The sequence below is a fragment of the Gouania willdenowi genome, chromosome 3 (genome assembly GCF_900634775.1).
Source record: "Gouania willdenowi chromosome 3, fGouWil2.1, whole genome shotgun sequence".
Classification (NCBI taxonomy): domain Eukaryota; kingdom Metazoa; phylum Chordata; class Actinopteri; order Blenniiformes; family Gobiesocidae; genus Gouania; species Gouania willdenowi.
This window is the reverse complement of record NC_041046.1, coordinates 40,894,280-40,914,602: the sequence shown is the minus strand read 5'-3', so window position 1 is coordinate 40,914,602 and position 20,323 is coordinate 40,894,280. Positions and strand designations below refer to the sequence as shown.

The window sequence follows — 20,323 nt, the reverse complement described above, 5'->3', positions numbered from 1 at the left end:
TGCACTCAGAGGAGAAGGATGGTTTTACCCTCAATCCCTCCTTTTTTTCCTGCTTGCTTTCTTTGTCTTGTTTTAATCTAACAGGAGCCTCTATCTGCATCCCGATCCTAAATCTAAATCATGGAATTGATCAGCTGGTCTTTTTTCACTTTTGGTCAAATTTCTCAACTAGGAGGACGGGCATTGGGAGAGTCCATAAATCATGAGGATGTGGAAGACGTCCACCACCAGATTGGAATTATGATAACAGGTCTTCTGCTAATTGGATCTGGCATTTTCTTGATTTATCGCAAAATTTGGATTACGTTGGCAGCAATATTGGAAGCCGCTTCTCATCGATGGAAGGGGCCGAGCTCTCAGAACTCTCTAATGTATTCCACCATGGTGAACTTTAAAAAGAGTGGAGAGTTCGCCTCAAGGAAATGGCTACATTATTGGATTATTGACTGAATGACCGCAGGAACAATAGGGCTGGCAGTCATGTTGTGGCCAGCCCAATTGAAAACATCTTCTCTTAACACTGCGCAAAAAGCCCAAGAATCGAACCCCAAATATTCCAAGATATGAGTCAAATACGGTGATATACACCTGGGATACTCTCCGAACAGCAGTTGAAGTCGATGTCATGTTCGGAGCATGTCAAACTCCGGATATGGGAACACTTTTATACTTGCCATATCCCGGAGTTCAATTCTTCCCGGATACTCTCCCCGGTCATATCCGAAGTCCGAACACCACTAGTATTTTGATTCCGAATACTGCACCGATACTCTCCCCGGTCATATCCGAAGTCCGAACACCACTAGTATTTTGATTCCGAATACTGCACCGATACTCTCCCCGGTCATATCCGAAGTCCGAACACCACTAGTATTTTGATTCCGAATACTGCACCGATACTCTCCCCGGTCATATCCGAAGTCCGAACACCACTAGTATTTTGATTCCGAATACTGCACCGATACTCTCCCCGGTCATATCCGAAGTCCGAACACCACTAGTATTTTGATTCCGAATACTGCACCGATACTCTCCCCGGTCATATCCGAAGTACGATATACAATTCATGGCCCATAGGGTGACTCACCATACCCAGGACAGTTAAATGCAGTGTCCCTAACTCTATACTAGGTCCACTTAAACCTTTTTCCCCTCTGTACCAATTGTCTCATCAAAAATGGCAGATCTACATTGAAGATAGAGACTATCAAGATAAATATTAAAAACAAAAATCACTTAGTGCACATAACATTTTATTCTATCACAATAAAATTAGAATGAGTTAGAAAAAGAAACACACACACACACATATATCACACAAACAAAATTTTAAACATCTCTATCTGAGTCTTCTTCCACCTCACTCACATGCAGATAGATAGATGTTTTATCTGAATTAGGGCGGAGCCTTTTTGAAAAGTGTCCAGAGTCTGTGCATAAGTAAGTGGATCTTGGCTCAACACTTTTTTTTCTGTTATTGCCCAGTGCTTTCTAGCAGGTTTCCATCATCTCTGACAGTTGTGTTGCTCGCCACTTTGGTAGAGGCAAATTTGTAAACAGTTTTTTCTTCTGGAGAGAGGATCCTCTGTCCCACTTTGACCCATTCCTTGAAAAGCTGTGTGACAAATGTGAAGAGAGGTCAGTATCCTGACCATTTTTATTTCAGCTGTCCTAACATGAACACTTTAAATATTTAATCCCATACATTTCTTGGCTAACACAATGTAACAAAACAATTATGGGTCCTTAAATTATGACAATAAATGATAACAGAAACAAATCCATTGCTGATATTAATTGTTGTTCCAATTGGTTTATTGATGCATTAACCTTAGCTCAACAGCTTGTCGCAGGCAATTAAAATGTCTTAAAGAGTCACTTTAGAAATAGCCTGTATACACTTTGTTTACAGGTGATTGATAAATACCATGATCAATAAATGCAGCAGCACGGCAATAACACTGGATCTCTCCTGGTGGTAAGAGTCTTCCTACTCTTTACATCCTCCTTGGTCCCATTCAGGTCCTGCTCCTCACTGGCCTCGTAGGATTCTAAAGCCATGTTGCAGCTCCTAGTGAATGAAAATGACAACACAAATACTATGTCATGAATTCATACTAAATGTATTATTTTAAGGCATCTGAAAAGGATAATGATCACTCAAATACATTAAATTTGGTCCCCAGATTAATGTGATCAGACTTACTTCTAACTTGGCTTGTGCCCCAGTGTGGCTCAGCATCTTAAATGGCCCCCATCACAGCCATGGTCACTTTTTCATTGTGATCAGAACAGAATCTGTGGTGGTGGTGGTGAAGGTAGAAGATACTCATCATTCAGCAAAACATGTTACAAAAAAAAAAACAAAAAAAATCTAACTAACTGTGTTTTGTAATTTTCACAAACAGTGCCAATTCAGAGGGAAAAAGACCAAAAACATACTTGTCCTCTGGCTAGACCTTCCATTGCAGCTCTGTGAGGCTTCTATATGTATGATGGACCAAGCCCTGTATGGATATAAATACAGTGGTGATCAAATGTGTGCAATGTAGAGGAGAGACATAAATACATGCTTGGACATACAATCTAGACATAGTACATGGATTCTTCGACATGCAATACACAAGTGGTTCTCAACCTGTGGGTTGGGACCCTTCCACTCTATTAGAGTTTTTTTTTTCCGATTGCTAACAAGTATTGGTTGAAACTGAAGTCACATGTTCAAAACTCTAAACACAGCCTGCACATCCATCAGTCATCTCAGCTCAACAGTTACTCTCATCTCCAAAAGTGTTTCTCACCAACAAAACACTTCATACACGTCTCAAATGAAGCTCATTCAACCACAACACTAACAAATAATCTCATCTAGTCACTCTGAGCTCACTGAACTACTAAATACTAACAACAAAGAGCATTACATTGTCAGGTACATCAGTATTTTAATACAAAATAAGATCTCTGCACAAAAAAAATATAAAAATTACTGTAAACAAAAAAATAATCTACAGGGTACAGTTATATAAAACACAAAATACTATAATCAATATATTTCATTTAGCTGATGTGTTTTGAACAAAGTGTGTTAGCATTTTAAAAATGTGCTGTAAACGTTTAGTGTTTTGCAGGTGGTGAACTAATTATAATATTAATAATAAAAACTAGTGAGTGAGAAAAGAGTTGATGAATGTTGTTGACTGTGGTCAGTGAATGTGTTTTGTGTGAAAACAATGAAAAATGAGTCACAGTTTATTCCACATGGACTGAGAGATTTGCAGACCGTGTTCAGAGTTTTGAACATGTGACTTCAGATTAGACCAATGCTTATTAGCATTGAAAAAAAACACTAATACACCTGAAAAATAGTCACACTGACCAAAAACAAATCTAATATAATAACACTTACCCTCCTTGATCTTAATCGGTCACGTCTGAGCTGAACTCTTCACAGCTGTGATGAAGATGTGGTTTGTACTGAAGCTCAGTAGAAGTTCCCCTGCTACCCTGATTTGCATGTGTAGCTCACAGCATTTTCATTTACATGTTAAAGCCTCTCCTAGAATTGAGGGGAAAGGTCATGGGGGTCCTCCCCCCAGAAATGTTTTAACAAAAGACATGCAAATTCCTGCATTCTGGTGAATTTTAGCTGCAAGAACAAGTAAAAAATCCTAATAAAAATGTTGGTACAATAATTTTTCTGAACTCAGTCACACTTCTGTCACAACCAGTGTTGTTCTAGTTACTGAAAAAACATAACTAGTTACTGTTACTAGTTACTTCATTCACAAATGAACTCAGTTACTTTTTTGATTACTTACCGCAAAAACTAATGAGTTACATGAAAAGGTAACTTTTAAGTTACTTAGAATTAAAGAATGCATTATTTTTTGGGTCATCTGTGTCTGTACAGCTTCATATCAGCGCTGTATCAGAAAAGAATCCACTGTTGATCAACGCTGTGGTGGAGGAACAGTGGTTAATGAAGCTGACTTATAATCAGAGGTTTGAATCCCTCCTACTCCTACTGTATTAACATTGCTTTGGATAAAAGCTTCTGATAAATGAAATGTTATTGTATCTAACCCTACAGTTTATAATCATTTACATTAACAGAACTAAACTCTGCCTAGTATTAATCTTTACAAATACCAATCTGACTGAAACACTACGTATTCTATTCTTTCAATACCAGTTTATTTACCTGAGACCAGCAGAAACTGAAAATGTTACAAGGAATTCTGAAATAAATAACACAAAACAACCTGAATATTATTCAGAATCAAAGATCAAAACTTAAAGTGGCTTCAGCTTCATAAAACAGTTGTGTTTAGCTTTTAGAATGTTCCTTTACAGGCATCAAAGAATGGAATGGGCTCCAAGATAATCTAAAGAACAACGCAGCTTCTCATGGACAGTCAAAGATTGACTTTAGCACAACCATGTACGTAAGCAATGAGACAAATCAGATATAACTGGGGCAGATTGAAACTAAAAAGACAGTTTGGAAGAAAAATACACAAAATCTAAATTTTTAACAAATAATTCTAATTTAAATACTAAACTTAATACACATTAAACAACTCACATACAGATACCAAATAAATCAAAGCAGGCACAATAGACCCCTAAATGATAAATAATAATAAATCAATTAATAGATCTTTAACATATTTGTGTTGCTTTAAATCAGCAGTAAATTTAATCTATAACTAACTACAAGAAATTGATCATTTGATTTGTAAATGTAAAATATCTTCTAATTAAAAGAATACTGTAGATATACACTTTTGAAATCTATGATTTGGCCTTTATAATTTATGTATGTCTTTATCTTTGATTTTGCCGAATGACAACGATTACATGATGTTTTTGCATTCGGAATTATTTACTCCGATTTAAATCATTCAGAATTAAAGTGGTAATTCCCGAACGAGGTTTACATGGAAAACAGGTTTATTCGTCTTTAGATAATTCCACTTTAGGGCTGGGGGTTGGGAAGGCTCTGACTGGACAGGGGGACAGGGGTTTATCAGGACAAACATACAACAAACATTTTATTGTCGTCTATGAAACAGAAGACCACACACGAGAATTGTTTTCACCTTTATTTTGATTTAGTTTTGAAGCATCAGCTCAACAATAACACACGGTTTCAGTTTGGACCACGGAGCGGAAGGAGATATGAACTAATCACTGGTAAAAATCCCAGTAAAACTCTGAAAACAATCACCACGAATAAATATTTGCTCCCTGGTAAAGACAGTAGCTCTAATAACAGGTAAAATGATAAACTGGTGATATTACAGCCTGAGAATGCAGTACTGGGACGCATTTACTCCGGGGGGTCCTAGTGCCAGCCGTCCGATGAAGCCTGTTACGTTTACCGAGGTTCGTGTGTGTTTAGTAAGTCCGTGTATGTCCGTGTGAAAGTCTGCATGCTTATGCCTTTGTCCATCCACTCTTTTCATTATATCCATGTCTTTTAAGGCTCTTATCAAATAATCTAGGCTGGAGTCCGGGCCGTCGCTATCTTAGATTATGTCGTCACCAGCACGTCATCTTCGCAAGTCGCGCATGCGCAAAACAATACAGATTAAAATAAAGCGGCTTTAACCAAGTTAAGTGTTTACAAGAAAGAGGAATTATCTAATTTGGAATTAAAAACGGAATAAACCAGCCACATAATTTGGAATTAACTGTACTTGGCAATTAAAACGATTCTGATTCTGATACGGTTTAGAGGGGAAACACTTTTTCACACCACTGTAGTTCAAAGCATAGATTTCATAGACATCACATCCTGGATGAGCCGTAATTTTCTCCTTAACCAGGATAAAACCAAAGTGATTTTATTTTGTCCAAAACACCTCAGAGATAAATTATCAGAGTAAATAGTGTCTCTGGATGGCATTACTCTGTCACCCAGCACCACAGTAAAAAACTTAGGCGTTGTCTTTGATACTGACTAATCTTTTAATTCTCATATTAAACAAATCACAAAGACAGCCTTCTTCCACCTCCGTATTATCTCTAAAATCAGGAATATCTTGGCCCAGAGTGCTGCTGAAAAACAAATACACGCATTTGTTACATTTTGTTAGATTTTTTTATGTTTATTTGTTTATTATGTTTTCTACATTATTATATGTTTGTGCAGCAGACAGAGAAGTCCATCTGCCTCCAATTTAACTTCCTGAAATGTCTGTGCAGCGCACTGACGTCCACATTAAATGAGCAAAATGCTCATTTAAATGGGGCGGTCTGCACCACTGCATGCACGTTAATTATTGCTGCAATCTTAGTGAATTCCTCACAGTAGGTGGGGAAACTGCGTCATCAAAGGATTTAGAGAAGCAACTGTTTTACCACCCTTTAGTTCAGATCTTAGTGAATACGGCCCTCAGTCTGCTGGTCTTCTTGAAGTTTCTAGTGTCTAGAAGTAGAACAGGAGACAGAGCATTCAGTTACCAGGCTCCTCCCCTTTGGAACCAGCTCCCAATCTTAGTACAGGAGGCTGCTACTCTCTCCACCTTTAAAAATAAACTCAAAACCTACTTATTTGCTAAAGCGTATATCGTATAATAGCAATAACCTAAAACGGACATGGTCTCGTTGTTTTGGTCATAATCACCGACCATTACACGTAAATGGACAACACCTCAGACCGTTACATTCAAAACCTACATATTTACTAAAGCGTACATTGTATAATTGATATAATTTAAAGCAGACATGGTCCCCTCTGTAGTGATCGCTGAGATGCCTACGTGTGCCCAGTACAAGACGAAACCTCATCTGTAGTGGTAGCATTTCAGAGCATGGCATCGATACGAGTATATCGTAGTGTATCATGTTTATCCTGCAGTCTGTGTCTTGCGGCTGAAGCTAGTAGTTCCTGATTAATGGTGCCTTGATGCTGGAGCAGGCAGTTCCTGGTCGATGGGTCATGGTGCAACTAGTCTGGGACACTCAGATGTTCTGCCCTCTATCCTGTTCTGATGGTCCTTCTGTTCACTAACCCCAACCAGTCGAGGCAGATGACGGAGTTTTTTCTTCCCACTGTCGCTAAATGCTTGTTCATGTGTTGATCTTGTTGGGTTTTCTTACTATGCATTTTATATTGTTAAGCACTTTGAGACGAAAGTTGAACTGAATTGAATATTTGACCAGATATGGGGCATATAAAAAAAACTCCGGATATGCATCGGAAATGTCCGTATTCTCGATAGAATCAAAAACCGGATATTCTCGATTCTTGCTCTTTTTGCGCAGTGTTAGGTGTGCAGCCTAAGTTACCATAGTGATTTAGCCCGGTAAGGAGTTAACCAGCGTCGTAGTAAAGGTCACACCGAATAAATCAAGGATGTTAGTGCAATAGGATGAAATCCAGCTTCATAGTACAAGTCCCTAAAGCATACATGGAGTTTTTCAAATTAATTTGAAAAAATAAATTTTTAATATAATGTGCATAATATACAAACATATGAAGTGACATGAAACACAGTGAATGTGCAAAATACAGTGAATATGAATTAATTTGTTGTTTTAAAAATACAAGGTTTTTTTTGGCGCTTGAGTCATGTGACTTGGTTCTTCTGTTGTGCAGTTCGTTCTCGCATTGTAAATGGTGAAGCAGTTCATGTATGGTACTGCAGAAAAAAAAAAAATGTATTTATTATGAACTAGTACAGTGCCCGTCGGAAGTATGCATTCGTGTGGGAGCATAAGGGGTATAATTGCGGTTTTTTTTTTAGTATCTTTCTGTTGTGTTTTTACACATTTTTTGTCTAATTATTGTTTTTGTTACTCATTTTTATATTTTTTTTGTTTTGATGTATTTTTCTGTAATGTATGTTTTTGGAGTCATTATGTGTATTTTTGTATCTTTCTGTTGTCTTTTTGTATAATTATTGTTTTTTGTTGCCATTGCTGTGTGATTCTGGAATCTTTTTGTTTTATTTTTCTATCTTTTTAGTGTAGTTTTGTGCATTTCTGTTGTTGTTTTTGTATAAATATTTAGTTTTGTTTATTTTGAGTCATTTTCATATGTTTGTTGTTGTTTGGTGTATTTTTCTGTATTGTATGTTTTTTGGAGTAATTTTGTGTACTTTTGGATCCTTTTTGTATATTTGTATGCATCTCTTTTGTCATTTTGTGTACTTTCTGTATAAATATTTGTCATATTTTTGTTGTTGTTTGCTGTATTTTTCTGTAATGTATGTATTTTGGAGTAATTTTGTGTACTTTTGGATCTCTTTTGTCATTTTGTGTACTTTTTGTATAAATATTTGTCATATTTTTGTTGTTGTTTGCTGTATTTTTCTGTAATGTATGTATTTTGGAGTAATTTTGTGTACTTTTGGATCCTTTTTGTATATTTGTATGCATCTCTTTTGTCATTTTGTGTACTTTCTGTATAAATATTTAAATATAGTTTTATTTTACTCATTAAATATATTTTTATTATAAATACTGTGTGTGTGTGTGTGTTTATGTGTGTGCGTGTGTATGTGCGTGTGTATATGTGTGTGTATGTGCGTGTGTATATGTGCGTGTATGTGCGTGTGTGTCAACCATCTCCGTGCGTTATCCATCGCGCGCGCTTCTTGCACATAATCCATCGCAGGTTGTTAAAGAGAGACACGGAAGTACCGCGAAAAATAAACGTTTTGCAACACCACAGTCGCATCTCTCTCTAAGCGGCTCTGTGTGCTTTGCACCAGCCGTGTGTGTGTGTGTGTGTGTGTGTGTTTACATTGTAGCTGCTAGCATCCTTTCTTAGCACATAGAACAATATAAGAACACTTACCCTTGCGCAGAACCAACAATAATCAAAGTAGAGCCGTGTTGTGGACACACAAAAACGTTACATTCAGAATGTTTGCGATAAGGTTGACTAATGACCGTCAGCACAGGCACCGCCCACAGTCATGAGATGAAGGAGGAAGTGAAGTCCGTGATTGGAGATTTAAAGGAAGTTTAAAATCACTGGAATAATATTAAATAACCATGAAATATTAACTTTAATGACTTTTAGCGGTACAAAAACTTTTAAAATATTGACCTTTTTTTTTCTAACCCAAACAACCTGCGACACGGTGACATCATGAACCCGCAACCGGAAGTAGCGCACTCAATACCGCGCTCTTACCGAGGGAGCCGTAATTATAAAATTAATGTTTTGACCGTTTTGCTTCACCAAATTGCTCCAAAATAACAGTTGATTCACAGTTCATCTGTTTCGCCTTCAAAATGAATCCCGAAAGTCGTCTCTCAACACATGCTGCGCTAGCGCCCTCTCACACCCTGAGGTCAAAAGTTGAATAGGTTTCATTTCAGGGCCGTCCAGAAGTGAAATAAAATTAAAATAAACATTTTGAAATTTCCAAATTACTCCAAAATAACAGATAAACACACTCGGGGTATTTGGAACCCGTCGACCGAGTTTCAGGTCCAACTCGCGCCGCGTCGGGGAGATATTTGCTCCACACATCCACACACATCCACACACACACACATCCCCACAGACGTCCCTTGAATTATAGTATAGATTTACAACATTAAATGTGGCATCAACGCAAATCTTTATAGTCTTTTTATAATCAATCTTGCATTATTGCATATGCTACACATATTGTGGTTGGCGCAAATCTCGAGAGGGTCTATATACAGTTTTTAATCCTATTTTTCTGACAAGAATCTCAAACTCCGCCTTAGCCCTGGAAAGTGTTTACGGTGGAGATCAAAACAAACTTTTGTGCAGAAATTTCAACCTTTTACATATTTTAACAAATGATCCTCAGTTGAGCTGCACAGGCTGTAATATCACCAAGTTTATCATTGTAACGGTTGTTAGAGCTACCATCTTTACCAGGAAGCAACTATTTATTTCTGGTTATTGTTTTACGGAGTTTTACTGGACTTTATTTACTGGTGATTAGTTTCTATCTCTTCCGCTCCGTGGACCAAAGTGTGTTACTGTTGCTTCAAAACAACAATCAAAATAAAGGTGAAAACAGTTCTCATGTGTGGTCTTCTGTGTTACAGCCGACAATAAAATGTTGGTTGTGTGTTTCTCCCGATAGATGTTATCGACGTGATATGTCATGTTCGCCCCATGTCCAATCAGAGCCTTCCCAACCCCCAGACCTAAAGTGGTATTAACTAAAGCCAAATAAACCGGTTTTCCATGTAAACCTCAGTTCGGGAATTACTATTACCATTTAAACATGAAGCAGAACACTTTAATTCCGAATGATTTAATGCAGAAAAACTCATTCCGAATTAAAAAAAAACATCATGTAACCATGGCGACTGAGGAGTTCAGAGCAACCGTTGCTATGCCGGGGAAGAACTCCACAAAGGACGACCTCAAGTGTGATGTCAGAAGATGACATCACAGAGCAGAACATCAAAGGAAGAAATAAACACGTAGAACTCCAAAAAAGAGACCAAAAGCCAGAACTAAACACCCAGAGCAGACCGAGTGTAAAAGACTAAAGCTGCAGATAGGAGAGAATAGGAAACAACTGCTCAGAAGCTGCCAGCTAATAACGATAATCTAGTTTGTTTCAGTAGTAATTTCAGGTTTCAGGTGTTTCAGGTTGTTTACCAAAGCAGTGACACTGCACCAGTCATGAAGATTAGGAAGGTGATTCTCATGGATCAGTTCATGAGGAGAGAAACTCACCCCCAACCGCCTGCTGATGAGTGGTTAGATGTCTTAGGAAATGGTGAGCTAATGAAAAAGGTGCTGCAGCCTGGAGGAGGAACAGACAGTCGGCCACAAGTTGGACAGATTGTGAAAATTAACCTAAGAGCACGTTTGTTGGATGGGTCAATTGACGACGAGGTGTCAGATATCTGGTTCACTCTGGGAGACAAAGATGTGATATTGGAACTGAATATAGCATTGCAAATCATGGGAATGGGAGAGAGGGCGCTCATCCTGATTCCGTCAAGTCATGAGCTTGAAGTTACGCTCCTGGACGTTACTGATGCTCTAGACCTGACGTGGCTGTCCCCCAATGAGATGATTGCTCAGGCCACCAGCCTAATGGAGCATGGCAATGTCCTATATCAGGGCGGGGCCTACGACTATGCCATCAACCAGTATAAGATTGCCCTGAAAATAACAAAGTTCATTTCTTTGGATGATATTAGTTCTGATAAGGAGAATGAGCTGATGGAAATGACAATGAAATGTTTCAACATTATAAGTGCTTCTGTGCAGAAACCAAACCACTTTGAAGCAGTGCTGACAGAGCTGCCTGAAAATGTGAAAGCACCCACAAACATCAGCACCCACAAACATCAGGCCACGGATGAGAAGATGTTGGAGGACCCGTCCAGCACCCACACACATCAGGCCACGGATGAGAAGATGTTGGAGGACTCGTCCAGCACCCACAAACATCAGGCCACGGATGAGAAGATGTTGGAGGACTCGTCCAGCACCCACAAACATCAGGCCACGGATGAGAAGATGTTGGAGGACTCGTCCAGCACCCACACACATCAGGCCACGGATGAGAAGATGTTGGAGGACTCGTCCAGCACCCACAAACATCAGGTCACGGATGAGAAGATGTTGGAGGACCCGTCCAGCACCCACAAACATCAGGCCACTGATGAGAAGATGTTGGAGGACCCGTCCAGCACCCACACACATCAGGCCACGGATGAGAAGATGTTGGAGGACCCGTCCAGCACCCACAAACATCAGGCCACGGATGAGAAGATGTTGGAGGACTCGTCCAGCACCCACACACATCAGGCCACGGATGAGAAGATGTTGGAGGACCCGTCCAGCACCCACACACATCAGGCCACGGATGAGAAGATGTTGGAGGACCCGTCCAGCACCCACACACATCAGGCCACGGATGAGAAGATGTTGGAGGCCCGTCCAGCACCCACACACATCAGGCCACGGATGAGAAGATGTTGGAGGCCCCGTCCAGCACCCACACACATCAGGCCACGGATGAGAAGATGTTGGAGGCCCCGTCCAGCACCCACACACATCAGGCCACGGATGAGAAGATGTTGAGGACCCGTCCAGCACCCACCACATCAGGCCACGGATGAGAAGATGTTGGAGGACCCGTCCAGCACCCACACACATCAGGCCACGGATGAGAAGATGTTGAGGACCCGTCCAGCACCCACACACATCAGGCCACGATGAGAAGATGTTGGAGGACCCGTCCAGCACCCACACACATCAGGCCACGGATGAGAAGATGTGGAGGACCCGTCCAGCACCCACACACATCAGGCCACGGATGAGAAGATGTTGGAGGACCCGTCCAGCACCCACACACATCAGGCCACGGATGAGAAGATGTTGGAGGACCCGTCCAGCACCCACACACATCAGGCCACGGATGAGAAGATGTTGGAGGCCCCGTCCAGCACCCACACACATCAGGCCACGGATGAGAAGATGTTGGAGGCCCCGTCCAGCACCCACACACATCAGGCCACGGATGAGAAGATGTTGGAGGCCCCGTCCAGCACCCACACACATCAGGCCACGGATGAGAAGATGTTGGAGGACCCGTCCAGCACCCACACACATCAGGCCACGGATGAGAAGATGTTGGAGGACCCGTCCAGCACCCACACACATCAGGCCACGGATGAGAAGATGTTGGAGGACCCGTCCAGCACCCACACACATCAGGCCACGGATGAGAAGATGTTGGAGGACCCGTCCAGCACCCACACACATCAGGCCACGGATGAGAAGATGTTGGAGGACCCGTCCAGCACCCACACACATCAGGCCACGGATGAGAAGATGTTGGAGGACCCGTCCAGCACCCACACACATCAGGCCAAGTCAACATGGGGTTTGAGCTGGAAGCGGATGCTTGGTGCCACTGCAGTAGTCATTGGCGGCCTCGCTCTGGCTGTGGCCATCTATACTAGAAAGTGATTCAAGAACTGTAGTAACAACACGACCTAAACACTGAAGCACATCTGGCAGAGCATTCTGACCATGTGGTCCATGAGGGTGAAAATATTTATGAGTTTATGACCTCCTCACTGTTGATTGATCGAGGCCTACAGCTTTAAAACACCAACGCTGAGGGTCGTGTTTTCATTGTTGGCAATATTTTTTAATATTGTTAACTATATGTCATTATGACATCTATGTATTAAAGCAATGAATCTCTGTATGTGTGTGTGTGTGTGTGTGTGTGTGTGTGCCTCAAATATCTCTGGTGTTCAGGGACAGACAGAGCTCATACTTGCTGCACAGCTGCAGCTTGGTTCAAAGCTGCGTCATTCGGCCCCTCCACATTCTCCATGGATGAATGTTGATTCGACGCTCTGACCATTCCCTTACTTTCCATGAACACCTGTGATCTGGCTTGGCTAACAAACTCTTGAGGTCATGTCTACGGCAACGCCATCCCACGTCATGGGCTGCAGAACTATGAGAGACTATAACAGAGTCTCAGTACGCAGGCTTAACTCAAAAGAACACTGAACACTTCACTCCCACATTTATTTACATACACAACCTGTTTCTTCACCGTCTTCTCTGGCCCCCCTCCCCTCCTCCCTCCCAGCAGAGGCAGCAGGAGGCGAGCCAAAAGGGCAGCGCCATCCTGTGGCCGACCTGTGAATTACCCATCTTAAGATCCATTCCCTGTGCCAACGTGCTGTTGTATTGAATTGAATGTTGTTTGTTGGTTTTTGTCGCAATGTTGCTGAAGAGTTTTTTTATGATCCCAAACTCCGCCCCTCTCTACAAAGGCCTAGTTTGGTTTTTGGATATTTCACCTCTTCTTCCTACCCAATGTTTTGGGGGGGGCATGGCTGCAAAAATTACATAACTTGTACTCACGGAGCCATGCGGACCTTACGAATGGGTCAAGCATAAAACAGCCTTTAATCCCAGAGATTCATTGTCTTCAATGGATTTTCCTCAACACTATTGTTTCTATTTTTTTAAAGGAGTGGCATGTGTTCAAAATGAGACAGTGACAACAAAGAAAACAATAACATTTATTTTATTTATTCTTAGGTTATACATTTCATGAGAGAATAGCGATATAATATTATTGGCAAAGATACTATAATCCAATTGCATTTCTATACATAAATACAAAATCTGAGGTAGGGCCTCAAAGATTGATGACATGAGAAAAAAATAAATGCTTTTCACTATAGCCTATGTATGATATACTGTATATATTTGCATTTTTTTTTTTTTATTACACATTACACATTTTAAAATGTATTTCTTATATTTCTACTCTTAAATTTTAAATCAATTTGATGTCATGAGCTATTGGAGGCACATATCTATATCCATAGGCAGCAGTACCTCACATACACACAGAAATAGATGACATTACTCAAGTAATTAGAAATTTAACCTATGCATTCATAGGTCACATGTTAAAGTGCCGGATAGACACGACAGACAGGAAGAACACGGGTACCATGGTAGACAGACAGCTACTGTGTGGTGTTACATATAATATACTGTTAGAGGACATCTATAAGGCCAATGGTTACCTGAAGATGTTTTGTAACGTATTGGCAACCATCAAAGAACACTACGTGTTAGATGAATGGCAGTATCTCGACCTCTTATACGCAGATGACACACTTCTTTTAGTTTCTTCTAAAGTTAAATATTCTATAATCACTACAACCTGCGATAAAGTACTCTCTTTGGTTACGTGTACCCGCCCCAAACGTCTTTTTTTTTGTTGATACTTTTTCATTTTTCTGTCCTATTTCACCTTTGCTAATGGAACACAGCAACCTTCTCTTTCTTAACTTTACGCTGAACAAAAGCTTCCCCAAAGTAAGCATGCAAAGACTTCTATTAAGAAGTAAAATATTATTAAGAGGAAAAAGACAAGGGCTATTTTACGTGGACATTGAGTTACAGCAACACAAACTGCACATGCAGGCGTTTTATTTGTACCGTTTATAAAGCAGTGTGGCTTTAACTAAATCCATGATCCAACAGGGATAAGGCGGCGCCAAACATATCGCAATTAACCCCAGCAAGAGGTCATCCATCTGATCATCCAACTGATGATTTTTTTATTTTTCAAAAGAAAAGGCCATCCTGCTCTTATGAGTGCAGTAACCATATGATTAAATCATCCAGAGCTGGTTGGTGTCTTATGTTTGTTTCATCCAGCTCGAGCTCACATTAACAATAAATCCTCATTTTGCATCGAGGCGAGGCATCCTGGGAAAAAATATAAATATATTTATATATATATATGTATATACTGCCAACCTCCTCTGAGCGCAGGCATGCAAACATCTGATTGGCAACTGGAAGGACTTTAAATAAACGAATACAGCGACAAACACACACACGCACGCACCCACACACAGACTAACGTTATTGTTATATCAGGACAGATGGATCTAAATACACCACGTTCTACTGAAAAAAACACACTGCAGCAAGCAAGCTATACAACATCAGTGTTTTTGTGCTCTTTTTTATTGTTCAACTCAACTTTATTTATATTGCGCAAATTACAACAAAGTCATATCAGAGCGCTCAATAGAATATAAAGTCGGTAGTAAGAATTATTATTATTATTATTACTATATAACATCTTCCTAAATCATAAATGTGCTACTTTTCGATTGTATTCATACAAATTCATGGCTTAGAGAAGGAGTTAAAGAGACTTTTCAACTTTCAGCAACTCTTATTGCATTCATTCCTGCGTCGTCCAAGCCAATTTACAATGAAGTACCTGCTGTGTTAAAAGCACTTTCAGGCTGATCGTGACATCCCCCCCCCCCCACACACCACAAAGTAGGACTTTCCAATCCATCACCATGTGAAAATAGCTAATTGCTTCTTTTACGGTAATTGTTTGGCAACCCACAAAGTAGAAGTCACTCGCCTGTCGTGTAAAATTTCACGAGGCGGCAATCGGACCACCAACTGAGCTGCGCCGCACTGTTCCTACGTCTGGAGAGGAGTTTCAAGCTTCTGAAACGCTCATATGGCAGCAGATTTGTGCCGCCGTGCTGGGACGTTGCCTATGTCTGCTAAATTACAGCAATTCCACTGATTCTGATTGACCACAGAGTGAGTCCGGAAATGGCTTTCTGAAAGCCTTTGATTTTTCGGCCTGTTACAGTTAAATCAATCTCTTATGTACAACAGTCAGGCTTGAGAGTCAACAATTTTTAAAAAATTTTTTAACTTTCATTTCCAATGTATTGGTTGATTTACAATTGAACAAAGCTGGTCCGAACATGCGCATGTGCATCTTTATTCAATTCTTTAGCTTGTTTACATGATGTTTTTTTAATTCAGAATTAATTATTTGGAATTAAATTATTCAGAATTAAAGTATTCTGCTTCATGTTTACATGAAAATAGTAATTCCGAATTGAGGTTTACATCAAAAACTGATTTATTCGGCTTTATTCAATTCAGCCTAAGTCTGGGGGTTGAAAGAGTTCTGATTGGACAGGGGGCAAACGTGAGGTATCACTTCGATCGGGAAAAACTCACAACAAACCTTTTATTTTCGGCTACAACATAGAAGTTTACATAATAATAACTGTTGTGCTTAAGTTTATTCAGACTTAATTTGACTTAATTTTTTTTTTATTCTGAGGGGAGCAGACCAGCTTCAAATGCTGAAAAAGAAGAGAAAGAACCGGAAAATGAAAGGCCAACTAAAACAACATTGCACCAACTCAGTGGTTTCCAAACCTTTTCCCCATCGCAACAAAATTAAAACCAAATTGGTAAAAAAGTGTAACTTTTCTAGAAAACAGGCAAGAATTGTGACTATTAGATTAGATTAAATTCGATAGATAGGGGTTTTTAAGTATGCTGAATCCATTTTTAATGGGATCCACACTGGCAAACCAATGTTACAACTCAAAATTGAGAAATCCAAGATGGTTGCCATCCATATTGCTAGTTTGGATATATATAGAAGCATGATGCAATCTATTCTGAATTAAAGGAGAATGAAACCTCTCGTGTAAACGTGGCCATTGTGGTTGTTGGGTCGGATTTTTTGGGGACTTTGATGGAATCACGTATACCTGAGACCCTGTTTTCATGGAGATACACAAAGAACGTCTGAAAGGACATTGATGTCCTCAGAAAGAAGACGACTAACACCTCCAGGGCAGATGAAGGTCATTCGTCGAAACTATTTTTTTCTACTCGCACATAGCAGCATTTTCTAACATTGTGAGGACACGACGACACACACTTGCAGACAGTCTCCATAAATAGTACAAAGTTTTACACAGCTAGCGATAATGAAGCTCAAAGACATAAACCCACACACTCTGTCTCAAACTAGTTCTCTAGCTTTGTCCTCCAACAGAGGATCTACATATACTTTTATATGTATCTATATATACATGTAAATATATAATATTGTTACTCTACTGATTTAATGTACATCGCAAAGAAGGTTGGCTAACCTATCACAGAACACACATGGGTTAATATGCACATTTGAAATATATGCAAAGAGACCGACTAAGCGATCAGTTTGAGACCCAAAAAAGGCAAAAAACGGAACACATTTTTACTCACTGAAAGATAAATAGACGAAGCTTCCTACACTGGGAAGGTGCTACTTTTACATTCTACGATGATACAATTAGAGTACAGCATCATAAATTGACAAAAAAAGAGAGGGTATCACAAATGATCCCTCAGGTTCCGAGAGAAAAATAGACCCAAGCTTTTATAATACCGAAGAGTCATCCGAGGCTAAAGTGTATCTACTTACAGTGGTAATCAGGATGCATACACTACACTACTGGAACGTAGGAGGCACAGATTGCTGACCTTGTAATCTATTTTTGACCAAGCAAAAGCCACTGTGCAGTAGCTGGCACCAACGTACAGACAGTGAGATGGGAACACATTGTAATGACGGTTTGCTTTTTTTTTTTTTTTTAAATCAGGGGATATTATTTATATTGCTGATGGGTTTTTAGAGCCAAACACTGATCCCTACCAAGCTTGATTATCCTTTTTTACCTGCTGCACAATTTTCTCTGTTTTTCTACATGTGATCTCACTGAAATGATTTGCTACATATAAACTAGATAGCACACACAGACACGTAGTTACCACATCTACACACACTCACACTCACACACAAACACGTACACAAATCCATAGGGAGTAGTTGTGGCGAATGTAATATTGCAAGTGCAGTCTGAGCTGTGTCGTTTGATGACACAATTTTTCTCTAAATAAAGATCCCTGGGAAGGGCCAGAGTCATAAATGGTCATATGTGGGAGGTAATGAAAGCCCATGAAAGCAGCAGTGGAAGAGTAGGCAACACATGTGCAGCCTCTCCTCCCTGAGACAAAGAGAGAGAGAGAGGATGTGGTAGAGATGTGAAGTAGACGGACATCCTTATTAAAGGTTGGAGAACCAGGAAGAAGGGAGCAGGAGTACAGACACAGAGATTTCCTCCTCTAGTGCCTCCTGCGATGATTACGAGTGGTAGGTACTGTGTTGCCAGGTTGGCTGCTACTGGTAAGACCCGAGCTGGAAATCCTTGGGAGGCAGTTTGAGGCCCAAGGAGTTGGTTCCTAACGGGTCAATCATGTTCTTGTAACGTTCTCCACGGTGCTTCATCAAGAAGGGACCCCAGTCTGGCTGAGGGGAGCAGACCAGCTTCAAACGCTGAAAAAGAAAAGGAAGAACATGAAAGACCAAATAAAACAATAGCTGGGTTTCCATTACAGATTTTCACAAAATAAAAGCGAGGTTTCTAAATGTCGACAAAGTATAATTGCACTTTGAACTTGTTTCCACTCAAGGTTGTTTTGGGCTGAAGCCTCCTGTGAAATCTCATCCCACGAGACTTTGCTGCAGGAAGGCGGAAGCTCCAAACCTCCTTATAATTCTCTGTATTCCTTTGTTGTTTCACGTCTAATGTGGCAGTAATAATTTTAAGTAAAATGCTAAGAAATGTCTCGGTCTCCTCGTCTGTCTACACGTATGTACACCATGTTTTCTCAGAGAGGAGTGCCCATGTGACCATGTACGTCACGTTCTGTGAAAAGTGTTTCCATAGCGCTTTTGGGACACATTTTAATATTGAAACGTCTGAAATTCCTCCTCATGAAAGCGTAAAAACTTTTTAGCAATATTTGGTTGTTTTTTCAAAAATGTTCCATTGCCAGTTTTTATTGCTCTGTTTAGATTTTGCACATTTCCAAGGGTAATGGAAACACAGCTAATGATGCACTCATTCAATGGTTTCCAAACTTTTTCTGAAAGAAAAATGTTCAGGGTAAACATTTTTTACCTTTTGTTGAAACAGATAAAAATTGTGACTATTAGATTAGACTAGATCAGATCAGATCACATTAGATTAGATAAGATAGAACTTTATTAATCCATTTAGCCCGGCAAATATGTCAAAAAGATGTTCACTTGTGGAAGAAATCATGAAAATGTGTACATGGGGGTTTTTGAGTATGCTGAATCCATTTTTAATGGGATCCATCCACACTGGCAAACCAATGGTTCCCTCTCAAAATTAAGAAATCCAAGATGGTCGCCACCCATATTGACAGTTTGGATATTTTGTCATAACTGTGGTTCTATTTGACATAGAAGCATGATGCAATTTACAGCATTTTAAGCTATTTCATTACAATTCTTGTCCCCAAACCACAAAGATCTTGTTTCTAACAGAACAAAAGTTATGGTAAGATTGAAATTCAAAATACGGATGGTGGCCAACTTGGATCTTGCTCTCAGCACAATTTATGGTATTTTAAGATATATAATATAATTCCTTGACCCTGAAAACCTATAATTCGCTTCTGAGATCACGCTTATATGCCAAATAGAACAAAGTTACGGCCATCTTGGATTTCTTAATTTTGAGCGGGAACCGTTGGGTTTTAGCCTAATATTGCTACATATCTGCTGGGCTACTTTCGAAGGCTCCCTCAGGGAACTTAAATTACCAGCAGCATTGAAAATAAAATAAAAGCAGCAAATAGAATTTAAATAATACAGTATATAGATACAGAATGCAGAGAATATACAAAATGTGCAGAAATGAATAAACAAGGTTGGTATACAGTTACTGCTCCTCCTTTGTCTAGCTGTTACTTCCTCCTCCCCTTCTTCAAAACTTATTAAATTAACATAAAATGTGCAATCGCATATTTTTGGGTGTAAAGCAAAAATTGTTTTTCTATATTTCATTCTCAATGTTCAGCCAGGCTTTTCTCGCGTCAAGTCAAAACGCCCCCAGTTTGGGAACTACTGACTATCCCCTGCTGTGTGCTCTGACTCTT

At 39.9% G+C, this 20,323-nt stretch overlaps 1 protein-coding gene and 1 long non-coding RNA gene across 2 annotated transcripts in view; both read right to left on the bottom strand.

Annotated features, from left to right (window-relative positions):
* Positions 1–1,954: 1,954 nt before the first annotated feature.
* LOC114480508 (uncharacterized) lies at positions 1,955–2,494 on the bottom strand. Its single transcript, XR_003676121.1, has 3 exons — positions 2,443–2,494; positions 2,207–2,298; positions 1,955–2,071 (listed from the first exon to the last, which is right to left on the bottom strand). It is a non-coding gene; the product is annotated as an uncharacterized LOC114480508 (long non-coding RNA).
* Positions 2,495–14,192: 11,698 nt separating this feature from the next.
* Positions 14,193–20,323, bottom strand: part of LOC114456908 (sodium- and chloride-dependent glycine transporter 2-like) — a 36,178-nt gene continuing 30,047 nt past the window's right edge. Inside the window, exon 16 of the mRNA XM_028438972.1 lies at positions 14,193–18,689. Coding sequence (XP_028294773.1) covers positions 18,534–18,689 — 156 coding nt within the window. The 3' untranslated portion in view covers positions 14,193–18,533. The remainder of the gene's footprint in view (positions 18,690–20,323) is intronic.